Source organism: Oreochromis niloticus, linkage group LG23 (genome assembly GCF_001858045.2).
Source record: "Oreochromis niloticus isolate F11D_XX linkage group LG23, O_niloticus_UMD_NMBU, whole genome shotgun sequence".
NCBI classification, from domain to species: domain Eukaryota; kingdom Metazoa; phylum Chordata; class Actinopteri; order Cichliformes; family Cichlidae; genus Oreochromis; species Oreochromis niloticus.
Genome location: NC_031986.2, coordinates 6,864,848 through 6,881,560, shown reverse-complemented (window position 1 = coordinate 6,881,560; position 16,713 = coordinate 6,864,848). Strand labels below are relative to the sequence as shown.

The 16,713-nt window shown below is 42.2% G+C and overlaps 2 protein-coding genes across 3 annotated transcripts in view; one reads left to right on the top strand and one right to left on the bottom strand.

Annotated features, from left to right (window-relative positions):
• The window catches only part of LOC100709407 (transmembrane protein 163), a 29,788-nt gene extending 28,638 nt beyond the window's left edge, over positions 1-1,150 (bottom strand). The window contains exon 1 of the mRNA XM_003440917.5: positions 791-1,150. Within this exon, the coding sequence (XP_003440965.1) occupies positions 791-1,004 (214 nt within the window). The 5' untranslated portion in view covers positions 1,005-1,150. The remainder of the gene's footprint in view (positions 1-790) is intronic.
• Positions 1,151-5,438: 4,288 nt separating this feature from the next.
• Positions 5,439-15,959, top strand: ccnt2b (cyclin T2b). 2 transcript variants are annotated; one of them, XM_005449984.4, is made up of 9 exons: positions 5,455-5,922; positions 6,467-6,548; positions 6,637-6,765; positions 9,745-9,805; positions 10,080-10,142; positions 10,234-10,279; positions 12,386-12,549; positions 13,735-13,805; positions 13,909-15,959. In XM_005449984.4, the coding sequence occupies exons 1-9, from the start codon at positions 5,765-5,767 to the stop codon at positions 14,965-14,967; spliced, it is 1,833 nt and encodes a 610-aa protein (XP_005450041.1). In that variant the 5' UTR covers positions 5,455-5,764; the 3' UTR covers positions 14,968-15,959. The 2 variants fall into 2 exon arrangements, with proteins under 2 accessions (XP_025758819.1, XP_005450041.1); XM_025903034.1 differs by lacking the exons at positions 12,386-12,549; positions 13,735-13,805; positions 13,909-15,959 and having other exon boundaries at positions 5,439-5,922; positions 10,234-10,577.
• Positions 15,960-16,713: the final 754 nt, after the last annotated feature.

Below are 16,713 nucleotides of genomic sequence, written 5' to 3'. Positions count from 1 at the left end.
CCTTCCCAGGCATTTCAGTCCCCCACTCACACCTTGCCTCAGTAGCTCACATGATGGTGGGGTGATGGTGTCTCACTGAGTTGGCCCTAGTGACAGTACTGACCCACACCTTTTTAATAACACGTTGACTCACATGACACGTCACATGACCTATAGTAGGTTAAAGAGCTTTGGGATCACTTCCAAAGGGGACAGCTATATCTAGGGATTTATTACCCAAGGCTCTCCGCTGGTTGTTTTAGAAGTGATGAAGCCTCTATTAATGAGATCCAAAACGTCTTTACAAACCTGGTGAAAGTGAATGTCAGAAAATGCACAGGAAAAGCTACAAACACACCCCTGTGTGCTGGTTTAAGGTGTGAAACACCTGCTACTGTTTAAATGCTGCCTGTGGTCATCAGCCTTCCCAAAGACAAGCCTCCACTGATTCATTTACAAAATCTGCAGGCACCACTATTTCATGTAAGATGTCTGCACACTCTGTTTGCACACTCTGCCCTGCATTACTACGCAGATCTGTGAATAATTTAGCATGCATATTGGTCACCACACAGTCCACAGTTATGAAGCAGCCTTTTCCCTCAGAAATCATACATGATTCAAGGACAGTGTGGAACATCTGGAGCCAAAATTTAGGGAAATGTTTTGAGCAGGCTACAGTTGAATGAATTAAAGGGTATTTCCAGGCGTGTACAGTAAAACAGGCACCGGTCTACATGGCATTACGCACGGTGTGCGTCTTAGCCACGGGGCATCCAGAGAAACTTTAAACATAATTCAAGCCGCCTACCTCTGTCCTCTATGCTGTCAGTTATCTTCATCTCTTGGTCCATCTTAAAGCCCTCTGCGTGATTTTCTGTGTTGGGCTGCTGCTGTAGAGAGTCCGCCTGCTCGCACCGTCCGTTGACCACCGTGGGGTCCACAACTACAGCCGGGTCCGGGACAGTGGTGGAGTCTGGCGGTGTGGGCTCTGTCATCTTCTCGGTGGGGGGTCGCGGTTCCATTGAGGCACTCCACAAATGTCTCACCTGGGTGAGATGCGCAGGCTTGCAAACAGACAGAGACCCAGAGGCAGACAAGGAGGGAGGGAGACTCCTCACAGGGTGCCGAGCCAGTTTCGCCAAATTACACACAATAAGGCGAAATCGTACCGGAAATTAGAAGTTGTACATTTCAAAACAAAAGCCTTTAAAAAAAAAAAAAAAAAAAACCCTATTGGAGAAAAAAAGTGTATTTTTTTTGTTTGTTAAAAATAGACAGTAAGGTTGAATATTTCATATACTTTTTTATTTGATATCAATTAACTATCATCATGCTATTGTTTTAGACTACACTCTGCTCCACAAATATTTACTACTTTTTGAAGCATCCTTTTTTCTATTTCCTGGCTGTGCTTTTCACTATTTCTACAGCATCTCTGAGGGTAATATTGTACGTTTTTTACGTTACTTTATTAATATGACAAGTAGCAGTTGCTAGCTACTGTAGCACTTCAGATTAAAGCATTAAAGCCACTGAACCTACTATAACACATTGTTATAAACTGACCTATACTGGGGGGATGTAATGGTTAACGTTAACCCGCCCTCGCCTAGAAGCACTTAAATACTGTTTTTCCTTTTTCCTATACATTGGCTACAATAGGCTGTGTAATAATAATATGTAGCTTCAGACCCTTAGTTTGCTGACATGATTTAATAAGCCAGGCTTAGGTAGGTAGTTTTAGCTGTAAACCGAGCAACAGTAGGTATTTGCTAATTAATTCAGCCTTATACGTTAGTTCCCAAACAAGAGATGAGATTTATGTTTGCCGGAAGTGGTTTGTGTACGAGCTGACACACTTGACAGAAAGATGTTGCGTCTGGACGAGACGTAGGAGACGGAATATTCACATCAGGCTCCGATTCGCGACTTTGCGACAGATAGCCGCACCTGGACTCTAATTACTAGTCCCGGTGGAGGTCACGAGACCAGTGCTCGTGCTACAGCTCAAAAGTGCACTTACCGCCGCGCGCTGCACTGCGCGTTCGCGAGGAAAACATCTGTCCCATGTGGATGCAACGAGCTGACGGACGTGAGCGCGTGCAGATAGTGATGGACCTGTTACACACTTGTCACGTACACTACATAGAAAAGAAAATAATAACACAAGCTTACTTTTCCATATGGATTTTTTATTTGTAACCGAGAACTGAGAAAAGGATGTGGGTATTTATATATTTATATTCAGCATGATAACAGGAATGCGTCTAATGCGTTCATGCTCAGGAAAAAGCAGAAATATGTATATTTATAGAGCACTTCCCACAGTATGAGCTCTTTCGGCCACTCACACATAAGAAATATTTAGGTATGGGTCAGAAGTAGTCAGTTTAGCCTATGTTTGTGTAAGGTTGGATTTTACATTTAACTTAAGGAGAAATATAATCATCAAATACATATTCTTGTAAGTGTAATCTGACCACTAAGTACTTGTCTGCCATTGTGAATGTGTGACAATCATGGTGACTTTTTTTCTAGCAACCACTGGCTCTTAAATAAATAGTTATTTTACTTTCATTGAAATAATTTTTCTTTCCGATTAGTTTTGATCTTATCAAGATATTTGTTTGGTCATACTTTCTTTTATTTCATTGACTCTCATACCATTCTACTTATTTAACCTATAGGCTATTGCGAGTTTAGCACATGTACAACATAAAAGACTTATTATAGTAAAGTTGTTGGACTTTTATTTTGAAAGAAAAATAGAATCGCTGCGGCATGTTTGGATGAACATTGCAGTTTTATCTATTTGTTTTTATTTTTGTTACTTTTTACTAAAGCAAGACTATGCACTCTGTGAGCTAAATGCTATTCCTTGCAATATTTGTAAATCTATGAATATTTCCATTTTTATTATATCTTTCTCTCAGTCTAATCTGCTTAACTAACATCAACGATTTAAGCAGGCAGAAGAGTTGACACGTCTGAGCTCTCAGTTCTATTCTTGGTCTCTGCTTCCCTTTAGTGGAGGATGTAGAGTAATACAGCTTGTGTTCCACTGGGTGTGATGTTAGTTTAAGATTTTGGTCTAGCAATGTACTACAAGCAAGTTTCCAAGGTATAAATAAAAATACAGTGCATCTGGAATGTACTGAGGCACAGATCTGGGGAAGGTCCCAGGATAGTGGCCTCCATTATCCATAAATGGAAGAAGTTTGGAACCACCAGGACTGTTCCTCGAGCTGTCCACTCTGAGGGATCAGGGTAGAAGGACCTTAGTCGGCGGTAACCATGAACCACATGGTCACGCTGACAGCGCTCCAGAGTTGCTCTTTGAAGAGCCATTTCTGCTGCACTCCACCAGTCAGGCCTGTGTGGTAAAGTGGTGAGACGGAAGCTCCTTGGTACAAGGCACATGACAGCCCACCTGGAGTTTGCCAAAAGGCACGTGAAGAACTCTCAGACTATAGAAAATAAATTCTTTGGTCTGATCACATAAAGACTCACCACTACCATCCCCAAAGTGAAGCATGGTGGTGGCAGTATCATACTGTGAGGATGTTTTCCTGCAACCTAGACTAGGAGACTAGTCAGGGTCAAGGGAAAGATGAATGCAGCACAGAGACATCCTTGATGATAGCCTGCTCCTCTGGACCTCGGACTGGGGTGAAGTTTCATCTCACAACAGCACAACGATCCTAAGCACACATCTAAGATAATAAATTAGTGAATTCATTACCAATCTGGGAATGTCCTTGAGTGGCTCAGAAGGAGCCCAGACCTGAACTGATTAAACATCTCCTGAAAGATCTGAAAATGGCTACGCACCAATGCTCCCCATCCAACCTGGAGCTTGAGATGATCTGCAAAGAAGAATGACTGCCTAAAAATAAAGATTTAAAAATTATAAATATGCTGTACACTGACAGCAAAGCAAATATGTGTATCACTCATGGTTTACCTGTCTGTAAGAGTACATTTGTGAAACATGGTATTGTTAACAATCAGTTAAAGGCAAGGGGAATGTATTTATACAGCACCTTTAAAACATTACAGTCCTTTAAAACACTACAGTCAATCAAGGTGCTTTACACTACAAGTTAACCAGATCTTGCAGACCATAGAGATCTTAGAAATCTCAGATATATATTTAGGGCCCAATAATTTAATAACTTATGAACAATCAGTAATACTTTAAACTATATTCTGTATATTAGTGGAAAAAATGCAGTCAGCTGAGAATCAGAGTGATATGCTTTCTCTTCCTGGTTTCTGTAAAAATTCTGAATTACTGTAACTGTCCAATAGTTACATGTACTAATTACTTTAATGCACAGTGATCATTTTTTGGATGTGTAAACACCCATAACAGTAAAATTGTTAAAAAACAAACAAACAAACAAACAAAACTAACCGGCATGCCTGCTTTCACAAGTCTTTTGTACTTTATGTTTGATTTTAATAAAAATCGGCACAAAGCCAAAGCAGTCAAAGGACACTTGCGTCATTATATACACGTATACATATAATATATATTATATATATTATATATATATATATTATATAATATATAATATATACATATAATAACAGCAATGCCCAAAGAACAGTTGTGACCTGTAGTGGGTAATATTTAATAATATAAATATCCATCCATCCATCCATCCATCCTCATCCGCTTTATCCGAAGTCGGGTCGCGGGGGCAGCAGCCTAAGCAGAGAAGCCCAGACCTCCCTCTCCCCAGCCACCTCCTCCAGCTCATCCGGGGGAACACCAAGGCGTTCCCAGGCCAGCCGAGAGATATAATCTCTCCAGCGCGTCCTGGGTCTGCCCCGGGGCCTCCTCCCGGTGGGACATGCCCGGAACACCTCACCCAGGAGGCGCCCAGGGGGCATCCTTGTCAGATGCCCGAACCACCTCAACTGGCTCCTTTCGATGTGGAGGAGCAGCGGCTCTACTCTGAGCCCCTCCCGGATGGCCGAACTTCTCACCCTATCTCTAAGGGAGAGGCCAGCCACCCTTCGGAGGAAGCTCATTTCTGCCGCTTGTATCCGCGATCTCGTTCTTTCGGTCACTACCCACAGCTCGTGGCCATAGGTGAGGGTCGGAACGTAGATCGACCGGTAAATTGAGAGATTCTGAGGCCACCGAAGTGAAAGCCCTCCGCCACTTGGCTGCGCCTAGAAATCCTGTCCACAAAAATTATGAACAGAATCGGTGATAAAGGGCAGCCCTGGCGGAGCCCATCACCCACCGGAAACGAGTCCGACTTATTGCCGGCAATGCGAACCAAACTCTTACAACGGTTGTATAGGGATCGAATGGTATTTTAGTTATTATTTTTTAAATCGAATCCGTACTCCCGTTCTCGCTAGTCCGGACTTCGTAAGTTCGCACGAGAGTCCGGACTTCCGGAGAACGTTCTTCTCTTTGTCGACGTCACAGAGTTTTTACTGCCGTTCTCTTATTTTAACTGCGAAACTACACAGACAAGCTGTTAGTGTTTCTGGGCTAAATAACACAACCTAATCGAGTAATTACATAATTCAGCTTTAGTTTTTGGTTTTGTTTTTTTTATTTGTAAACAAAATCGGGCTGGAACAGCGCTAACGCATCGTCTACACGGCGTGCGATTTGCACCACCCACCGTTGGGGCGCTATTCATACAATATATTACCGGTTTCGGGCCGGCTTAAGCGTCTTCTCTCTTCCTTCCGGTGCCCCGCTTGCCCCACTCCCTCCCGGTGCTAGACCGTCGGGCTTGGCAGTGGGAGCGTAATGGCGGTCCACCGGGGACCCTCTACGAAATGGCTCTTCACCCGGGAGCAGCTCGAAAACACGCCGTCTCGACGCTGTGGAATAGAAGCAGACAAAGAGCTCGCTTACCGACAGCAGGCTGCCAACTTAATCCAAGAAATAGGCCAGAGACTCAACGTGTATCCTTTCTGAAACGCTGAGGCTTGCCGGACGGCAGACGGGTTGTCTCTAGCTAGCATTAGCATAGAGTGGGGCTCGAAATGAGATGCTTGTTATATTTTATATTGCAATTGTGTAAACAGATGTCCAATCGTTCGGTATTGTATACATAGTCCTCTCTGATAAGATGAGCCGTTTTAACTCCTCTCACAGGACGTTTGTGACCCGCCGGAGGTGATGAGGCCCGCTAGCTAGCTTAGCTATTGTTTGGCTCGTCAGTCTGTTGTTTCTATTGTTAGCTTGTGTCTACTAAAAGCAGGGATAACTGAGTACTGATATTAGTCGTATGTGTGTTTTAAACATTTTGCCACTCTACACACGAGTCCAGCCCACATTGGAAATGTGGGCTTTATGTAATTATTATGAGTGTGTTGACAGGGTTTTAACCCGCGGCCTCACGTTTTGCGATCTCCAAGGCCTTAGCTCAGTACTAAGCTTCTAATCTAATGGCGTTGTTTATTTGCCTGTGAACCATCCATGTAATTTCCTTAACCGTTCACTCAGCTCTCAACTAATTATCAACACTGCTATAGTTTATATGCACAGGTTTTATATGATCCACTCCTTCACCAAATTCAATAGAAATGTAAGTATCGCTGCGGTGTTGGCTGATATCACGATCACCTTTGCCGCAGACTAGCCAAACTGCGTTTTTCCTTTCCTCCCTTCTATAGATAATTTCCCAGACTACGTTGTTCCTGGCAGCTAAAGTTGAGGAGCAGCCCAGGAAGCTGGAGCACGTCATTAAAATAGCCCATGCCTGGATTAACCCACAAGATCCTCCCCTGGACACTAAAAGCAACGTGAGTAAACTGTGACTGCTCTGCAGCTTGTTTTTCCATACTTTGTAAGTTACTGTTAATATTTCACAGGCCTTACAGTGTGGTTTTTATAGGTTACATATGGGTTGTACTGATGCTGCAACTAGTAGAAATGTGAGGCCGAGATTTTTGTCTTTGTTTTTCTTTTCAATATGTGTCCTCCGATTTATTTTATTTCAGATCTCTTATTTAGCTCTGGAAAACTTTAACACATGTTGATTACTAGTTCTGAGGTTTTACGATCCCTCGGTTTATGCCAGTATATATTCTTCTAAACCAACTGTGTGCCATGAGCTGAAAGGAAACAGTTTTAAAGGTTGAGCACCTTTTTCCATGGTCTGATTATCCTATCATCACCTTGTGAGATTGAAAATAAAAATACCACTACTGGGAGTGTGGCTGGGTCATTTGGGGGTTATGTGACCGTTAAGGTGGTGCTAGCTGTCTTTTATAATGCATACTACGTAGCCCCAAGCACAAAAAACGGTGCTGTTCCTAGAGAAAGGAGGAGGCGGAGACATACCTGGAAGTTTATCTCACTCCCAGTGTGAAGTGAATGTTTGCTGGAAAGCGTTGCTCACATATGATCAGTGACTAATTCCAACGCGTAGGATGACATCAGCTAAATAGACAAAATGGCTCTTAACATTTGTCTGCCTCTGTCTTTTGGACGTTTCACACTTTTTAAATGTATATAAAAAACTTGCCCCTCCTTCTTCTCTTCATCGGGTTCTAACCATGTTCATACTGGAGTCTTTCATTGGTTTGGTACAGTCGTTCCCCACAACCACATTTATATAAAAGAGGGCAGATGCATAACCATTATTTTTGTTTGCATGTGAAGGCCCACTCCTGTGTGTCAGATGTCGACATGGCTGAGTAGATCAGGATAATATTAATTTAATGTGAAAATGAGCTGGGAAGGTCTTGATTAACAAAGTGATTACTTTGAGCACTCTTGCCTGGTGAAAAGCAGGCAACACTCATGAGATGTGTACTGGAGTCTGTGTGGATTGCTCCATTTGTTAGGTTTGACCTCTGACTGGAGGCAGTGATGGCAGGCAGCAGACTGCAGCTTTCTGTCTGTAAAGTACCCACGGCTGCAGTTTGATGTCTAGAATAAACTTATCTGATGTCACAGCTGACACTGGAGTGTCAGAGACTGATGTGAGTTAATTACTGAATTTGCTTAATTTAATCAAATGCTTCTCACAGAAGTAGCCTCTGTTACAGTTCGATTAGTGTCATCATGGATAATGTTTGAGTATCAGAGACTGTTAAACGTGAGTTGTATGCTGAATTTTCTTAATTTAATCAAAAACCTTTCAGTCTTAGTTTGGTGTACAAGAAAGGGCAAATATAATTTGGTTACCATCCAGATTTTTTTCAAGTTTTGCAGCATAGCTGTTTCTTTTGTTTTTCCTCTCTGTCATAAGCCATATTGGCTTTTTTTTTTTTGAGGTTTTAAACTTCCATTTACTTTAAAGAAAATGTAATTGTTAATGATGATTGGGTGGGCTTAATTCAATCTTGACTGTTAGCACAAGGTGACCGCCACAAGTACACAGAAAAAATTCCACCCATGCAAAACGGAGACCGGCACACATCAACCTTTTCAGTTTTTGTATAAATGTCTCTGTGTATGTCAGTGTGTGTGTGTCCACCAAATTAAACCAATTATAGCTAATAGGGTTTGCAAAAAACGATACTCGGCTATAATTTATACTAAAATTATTATTGAATTACAAAACTTCTTTACAACAGCATTAATACCAACAGTGCTGTCTTTGCCTCAGCCTTCGACACACAACTCCACACAGCTCCTCCTTTCACTAACAGCTGAAGTAGTTAATCTTCATAACACTGAACAAGAGTTCAGGAGGAATTTCAGAGGTCAGGAAAGTTTCCATTTCAACAGCATTGAAGTATTAAACAGTTCTCATAAATGTTAACCTGGAAGGTGTACACGTTAGCATTAGCCATTTACCTATTAGCAGTTACCTGATAGCCACATTAGCCATCTGTTAGCATTAAAGTAACAGCTGGTGGACTGCAGGTCGCGCTGGAGTACTGAGCCGCGGCAGAGTAGATTACAAACGCTGATGGGTTACTGGCTTTGTGAAGTAGCAGGCGATCCGTAGCTGAACTGAGTAGAGTACAGCGTGTGGAGAATTAATCCGAGCAAATAATGAGTGAAATCCAGAGCAGAGCAGGAATCAGATGGGTTTCAGGTCTGATGAGCAGAATTGGGGATGTAAAGAGCTGCAGCTTGACGCAGAGCAGTGTGAACGATGGATATGAGAGAGGCTCCAGATGTGGACAAGATGATAAACTTGAACTGTTGTACTTTTACAAAAATTTATTCAAATGTGTTTATTTTGTGGTAGCCAACTGTGAGGTTAGTTTTAAAATGCAGGAAGTGATTGGTTCAATCTTTCATAGGGAGTGCTTTGTGCATTTGTTTTTTAAAATATATCCTTTATTTTAGCAGAGCTGATACCACACTTTATCATTTTTAACTTTTCCATAATGCTCTTCATCTACAACTATAAAATAATTTAGACACGTTAGTTATTGTGTAGTACCTAAGATGTATTTCATCTTCATGATCTGTGATGAAATAATCTAAATAATTTGTAAAATGAATAAAACCTCTAAGTCTAATCGTAAATATTTATTTTGTTAAATTAAACTGATAATTAACAAGGTCAAGAAATGAATTCTGCACCATTGCTTCTGTAGTTGCAGCATGGTGTCGACATCTTTCCATGGCATTGAAAATGGTATCGAGTTTGAAATTCGAGTTTTGTGACAACCCTAATGTATAATGCTAACAGGCTTTCACCATTAACATTCCTGTCCACTGATTGTATTTTTATTTTGTGTGCGCGCTTATAAAAAAAGATTTGTGTGTGGTTGTTGAGGGTCGTTTTTAATTCTTCACGGCTTGATCTGTTTCAGGCATTCCAGCAACAGGCACAAGAGCTTGTAGCACTGGAAACGATCGTGCTGCAAACTCTGGGTGAGTACAGGCTGTGCTGCACAGACTGCACACTCTGTCTTCTGTCCTTGGTTTTCCTGGTTTCTACAATAAACCAGTGTAACACCAAGAGGAGGTTACACGCAGAACAAAATCACTGAAGTACCACACATGCATGCTGGCACTTTTTTACATATTCTGATTCAGTGTTTTTTCTCCCGTCCTGTTGAGCAAATGTAAAAAAAACCCATTATCTCACTGATGTTCTGCTTCTGTATTTGCACCTCTGCCTGACGATCTTCCTTCTTGGTTGCAGGTTTTGAAATAACAGTTGATCATCCGCACACAGATGTTGTGCGATGTTCCCAGCTAGTGCGAGGTATTACCTTTTTCCTCACCTGTTACTTTGAAGAAATACTGTTGTGTGTTATCAGCTTTGCTCTAAAACCAGTTTTTCTCTTCTTTTACAGCAAGCAAGGATTTGGCACAGACTTCCTATTATATGGCTACCAACAGGTTGTTATCCTGTTCCCATTATTGCACTGTAATGGCACACTATAGCTTCCTGCAATGCAGGGTACCCCTTCCTGTGTCCAACGCCCTGTTTGCACTTGGATCCTGGGAACCCCCTAAATGGGGAAGTACCGACCAGGCTGCTGTGTGCGGTGTATTGTACAAGGGCTCTGTGTTGGCACATAGGGGTTGAATGCACAACGTGGAGTGTAGTGTTGCTGTTTACCTCTCGAAGTTGTTTGGTACCGAGTGCACATGTCTTTAAAAAAAAAACACAGTCTCGAACGGTAGCCTGAATATAGATTGCCGCTAAAGATTCTTAAACTTTTAGAGTTTCTTGGTAAGTACGGTTACTGTTCTTTTTAAATGTTTCTTTTTGATCTTTTTTAAATCCAGAGGAGCTAACAATGAAACGCCAAACTATACTGCAAACTGAATACTTTTGTTCTAGAGGACTCCAGAGCGTCACTACGAAGTACTGTGAGGAATGTTAGCTAGCTCGACAAAACCTAAATCCCTTCCTCCTTCAGAGTCTGTGTGTGGTCACATAACAAGGGGCGCTTCATGCATTACGTGAATCTTTTTCCACACAAAATGATATTTGTGAGTCCTGTCTTCTCCAATCAGTCTTAATCAGATGAAGGGTTAGCTTTAAACTGGATGTACCTTAACATTAAAACTGTCCCATACTCTAATTTTGGAGACATGAACGTTGCTTTAGTTTGTACATATCAAAGTGGAAATCATGTTGATTGGGGGAAAAAAGTATATTAAAAAGGGCATTTAAAGCTGATTTCAAACTAAAACTCTAAACGTAACAGTCTCCTGATCAGGTTTTCTGTTCAGTATATGTTACCATGGTGATTTAGCCTGGTAAAAAGACAGCCACTGTTGTGACATAGGAAGCTCGACATAGCAAACTTTTAGTTATTCAAGTTTTGTTTTACAGATTAATAAAAGATAGACAACATCTTTTACTTACTTCCTCCTAAAGTATTAGACTAAAGCTAATAGAGTTGACACGTATAATAAAGTGCAAATATATAATCTGCAACATTAGGCCTCTATTTGTTAAGCACATACTCTGTATATAAAAGATGGACATTGCTACTGTGACATAACCCATTTCTTTGCAACCCCATATTTAAAAGCTTCTGTTAGTTGGGCCTGTGTGTTCTGATTGGAAGAATATAGAGGTCATTGTTCATTTAGCTTCCAGTAATTCAAAGACACTTGATGAATGACTTGTTAAGCCTGTTTTATAGTACTGTTGTTTGTGTAGCTAGCTGTGTATGCACAGGGGTACATAAACTAGCTTTGGCACATTCTTCCAACAAAAAACAACGACATGTAGCTCAGTGTCGATGACTTTGGGTCAACTACTTATTGGCCTGAAGTTTTAAGGGAGCAACAGCTGAGGTCACCACGAAAGAGGTGTGAAACAACATCAGGGGAAATGGCATGACAAGCGCAGACAGTGGGCTTTGCACTTCTCTGCAGCTGGCTGAAGGACACGTAAGAGCACAAGCAACAGTGGCCCACAGACTGGTTGTGACATTAAACTGCTGTGACACGATGACTTCAAAGCTGCCCACAGGCTTTGTGGGGCGGTTTGCAGTGTAGTTTGGGTGTTAGGGTGTGGGAGAAATTAACTGTAGAAAACTGAAAGCGTAATCACTTGTCTTGGCTATCAACATCAGTGTTTCTCAGTCTCAGCGTGGCTACATTTGAATCGTCACTAATTTTATACTGTATACAAGCGCTGTGTAAAAATATCAAAACTGAAACTCTTTATTTTTCTTAAGAGATTAAGAAACGCTGTTGTTTTGTAATTCCCCTCGTTTTTACATTAACATAAAACACAATAATACAAATCAGTACGTCTATATTTATGTAATCATTTGAGACATTCAGGAACACAATCTAACAAATGTAGGTTTTAGACAGTGGAGTCCTGTAAGGTAAGGATATGTGCATGTGATACGAAGATAACAATCTGACAGTCGCCACTGTTTGTCTGTTAAACAGTAAAATATATAATAGATCATGCAAGTCGGTGTGCAGATCCGTCAGCTGACGGTCGTCTTTTGTGTTTCTTGTCTCCTGCAGTTTGCACCTCACCACCTTCTGCCTACAGTACAGGCCCACAGTCGTCGCATGTGTCTGCATCCACCTGGCCTGTAAGTGGTCCAAATGGGAGATCCCCGTGTCTACAGATGGCAAACACTGGTGGGAGTATGTGGACCGCACAGTAACGTTACAGCTGCTTAACGGTAAGAGCATCCCAGCAAAGTAAAGTCACACAGTTCGCACAAGGAAAAGTCTTCTCAGCATTTCATAAAGCACAAAAAGTTACAAACTGTTCTTTCTGATCAAGCATCTGCAAATGTGTTTAAACAGGCAACAGAAACTTCAAACACAATGTGTTCACCTTCCAGCAGTGTGGTCTCTCTTCATCCACAGCTGCTATATTTTAGACAGATGATGAATAAGCCAGCCAAGCCGCAGTATTTTGGTTTTAACTGGGTCTCACTTTTACACTGTTATAGCCCAGGCTCTCCCAGAGTTTCCAGCAGTAGTATTTTACGGCATTGCTAACACTCAATTGGGTGTGACACAAGCCTTTGCTTTGTGTGGGCCACAAAGTTTTAGCACCAGCACATTTCCATATCTTGTGTATCGGAGGAACTGAGGAATCTGTTTCTGTGCAGACTGCAGATCAGATCACAATAAACACTTTGCTCTTTTTATTGTCAGACTGCTGCACGAGTACGTAACAGTGACCTCACCCACAAAGACTAACACAAATCAGCCTTCGCTTTTCAGTAATTTTTTGTCCTGCTTTTGTCCTGATTTTACAGCACAGAGGTCATCTGATAAAAATCCCCAAACACACATTAAAATGTTGGCTGCGCTTTCTGCTTTGTTAACATATAAAATGACCCCTCAACTAAAGGTCCATTCTGAGCCAGGAAAACCCTGCATATGTACTACTTTGTAGTATGAGGTTAGACGTTATTTACAGATCTGCAGCTCTATCTGGTGGCAGATGGCTGCATAACATTTAGGACACATCGTCTTACTTGTACTTTAAAAGTTGCTTCTAAGCAGCGAGCTCTCGCTTTTCATGTCGTTCTCTGTCAACAATCTGAATGGCCACATTAATGCTGTCCTTAGTGTAGTTCATCTGCTTATCCAGTGCATTTAGTGTTGCATGTTCAAACTGCAGTTATACAGTCTTTCACTGCAACTGGTGATACTGGTCCTCTTCCTGCTCTGGGTCCTGGAGTCCATCTGCAAGAGCTCTGTAGAGCCAGCTGATGTTTTTGCTACATTATCTTTCACAGAGTTCAAATAATTATAGCGAGTCCTGCTCAGTGGATTTGTCCACCTTGTGTGTTACAATTGAGCCCTTGTTAGAGAGCTGATAGAGCTGAGGCTGCCTTGTTTGTTTTCAGAGCTCACCCATGAGTTTCTTCAAATCCTGGAGAAGACACCCAGCAAGCTGAAGAGGATACGAAACTGGAGGGTAGGTGAAAAACATCAGACAGCACAGAACATAGGGCACAGCTGGTACTGTAGAGATTTGTATTGTTAGTATGTCGTGCTGAGTTTATCTTTTCTGTGTGCAGGCGATTCAAGCTGCTAAGAAGCCAAAGACAGAGGGTTCAGCTGGGGACAGTGCCTTCCAGGGAACATCCTTAGAAAGCCTTCCTGGTGTCACCAACTCCTTTTTCCCCTCAGCATCAGACTCTACAGACATGCCCAACCTAAATACCATCACAACCCCATTCGCCTCATACCAGCCACTGAACGACCAATCAAAGGCTTGCGGGTACGACCAGTTCTCCCAGCCCGCCCACTCAGACTTCACCCTGGTGAAGCCCAAACACAAAGCTGCAGGCGGGACTAGCAGTGAGCTCGCTGTGAACACCGCCGCTTTTTCACGGCCACAGAAAGTCTTGACTCTGGAAAAGTACAGAGAGAAACACGCGGCCGAGCTGGCCTTGCAGAACGGCGTTAAGGAGGAGCCAAGCACAGATGTCTACACTCCTCCGGCGTTGTCCTCTCACCACCACAAGAAACGCTCTCAGCCGCAGCAGGCCAGCCAGCCGAGTGACAGGAAAGAAAAGCCCAGCTCTAAAAAACCTCGCCTCACCGCCTCATACACAGAAAACGGCTCGGCCACTAGCGAGGAGCTCAAAATGCGGATCAAAGTTTCATCAGAGCGCCACGGCGGCTCAGAGCAGGGCGGGGCTCTGCCAGGCAAAGACAAACACAGAGAGCACAGCAGCCACCGCCACTCTAAACACAGCCACTCACACTCGTACTCCCTCAGCGCAAACAACAGAGGGACAATAGACAACTCTTCCTTATCTGCCCGTACTCCCGGCAACCACTGCATCGACGGAAGCTCCTCTGGCTCGTCTCGTAAGAGACCCCACCCTGATGCCGGCAGCCACAATCACCACCATCACCACCACCACCACCACCATTCGTCTAAGAGCAGCAGGACCTCCAAAGGAAGCCTGAGCTCGTCTCACTACTCAGACAGCAACCAGAGGATGATGGAGCACCACGGCCACGACGGAACCAACGGCATGCTGACATCTAACGGGCAGCACACTGACTACAAAGACACTTTTGACATGCTGGACTCTTTACTAAGTGCCCAAGGGATGAACTTGTAACCCAGAGAGTCCCCAGTGTTGTCTACAATAAGGTATTACCATGTTTATTAAAATTTTAAAAATGAATTTATTTGTCTTAAGTTATCTGAATTCTGCATCACCCTCAGTCGTGTCTACACACTGATCATTGATGATTCTTGTCAAACTGTCAAATGTCATAGAGCTGTTACTAGCCTGCAGCGCACACACAAAAATTGGACGTTTTTGAAATGCGGTTGAAAAAAGGCTTTTAAATGTTCTCTTAACTTGAGCTGACATCTATTTTTAACACGGATGTTTTTAGTCACAAAAGGGAAGACACGACCATTGTGACAGTTTACAGTTCATGGTTTTTTTGTTTTTTGTTTTGTAGTTTTGTTTTGTTTTTTCTTTCCTTTTTTGTATGTTAAGACATTTTGTTTCACTAAAAATCTCAGGTCTTGAACTTTTGATAAAAGAACGAATCTTCCTCTGTTTGGGTTTATTACCTGTATCTGTGGAGATGTATCACTTCGTCCGTTTGCTGACGAAAACAAAGCGGCAAAACTTTGGCGTCTCTCTTAGGAAACACGGTCTGCTTATATTTAAAAAAGCGCATCAACAGTTCCGAACAAATAAAAATGTGAGGGGAACTCCATTTGCCTGTCGGGCCGTGCCTGAAGTTATGTGCAGATTCACTATAGAGCTACAAATGAAGTTTACTTTACACCTGCTGTGAAAGTGCATTTAAGATATAGCGGCTGAAAGCGCAAAAAAAAAGGCCGTGTGATTGTACCTTGTCAATTACTATTCAGTATGATAAATGTTATTAACTACAAGAAAATACAGATCTCTAAAATAAGATTGTGTATATAGGACTGTAGTTCAGAATTAAACTGTTATTGGTTTATTGCATCAGTCCAGACCTTCCATTCAATGTATCATGAGATCTAAAGCAGACTCTGTATTGATGAACATATCCTTGATTTGTGTATTGGGAGCCCAAATAAAGGTGTAAAAGATAACATGCTGAATTATGGAAGTGTTTGACATTTTGTTTGTTATGATGGGTTTAAATTTTGTTACTTTGGGACAGTGAGTTTGTGACCACTCCAAAATGGCAGATACATAGCTGCGACAAACCAGTGGCCAAAACTGGAGTACCAGTTCTGAGCAAAAGTTTAAGTATGACCAACTTGAAAATTTTCAGCATGCCAAAGAATATGAGTACACCCTTTTGAGCTATCTGCGTGATGTACTGCACTCCCCAGCCTACATTTATATAGCAGACGCCTCCAAAGAGCCGTGCTCTGCGGGGGAGGCAAGCAACTACAAGTCTAAGTACAGAAAACTGCTATGTTAGTTTGCCACAATGCATTTTCATCAAAACTGATTTGTAGCATGAAAACGGCATACTCTTGCACTCTGAAACACTGGAATAAGCTACGCACATGTAGGAACACAGACTGCAGAGTGCGCTCTGCATGAAAGAGATTCAGCCTCTGACACAAATACAAATCGAAATGTAGATCCTACAAGCGGCCTACACCCACCAACCTCACATCAGTGCAGGAACACTAAACCAAAGCTGCATCCTAACGGTCCCAAAATGCAAAGGAAGCTAAGCTACACGACCTCGAGTCTGCACTCTTTTAAGGTAACCACTAATCACAGTCACTAGTTTCAATCATTTCAAATGTGTCATCTGCACACCCATAGTGTCCCAGTCCACCACACACAGTACAGTGAACTCACTGACATGTTGAAGAAATGTCTTTGAGATGATGT

What these genes read in the sequence shown, in the direction of transcription:
- ccnt2b (XM_005449984.4), top strand. Translation starts at nt 5,765, where the DNA reads ATGGCGGTCCACCGGGGACCCTCTACGAAATGGCTCTTCACCCGGGAG. An exon ending in TATTATATGGCTACCAACAG is followed by an intron (nt 10,280 to 12,385) that starts GTTGTTATCCTG and finishes TGTCTCCTGCAG; the next exon opens with TTTGCACCTCACCACCTTCT. An exon ending in AACGTTACAGCTGCTTAACG is followed by an intron (nt 12,550 to 13,734) that starts GTAAGAGCATCC and finishes GTTTGTTTTCAG; the next exon opens with AGCTCACCCATGAGTTTCTT.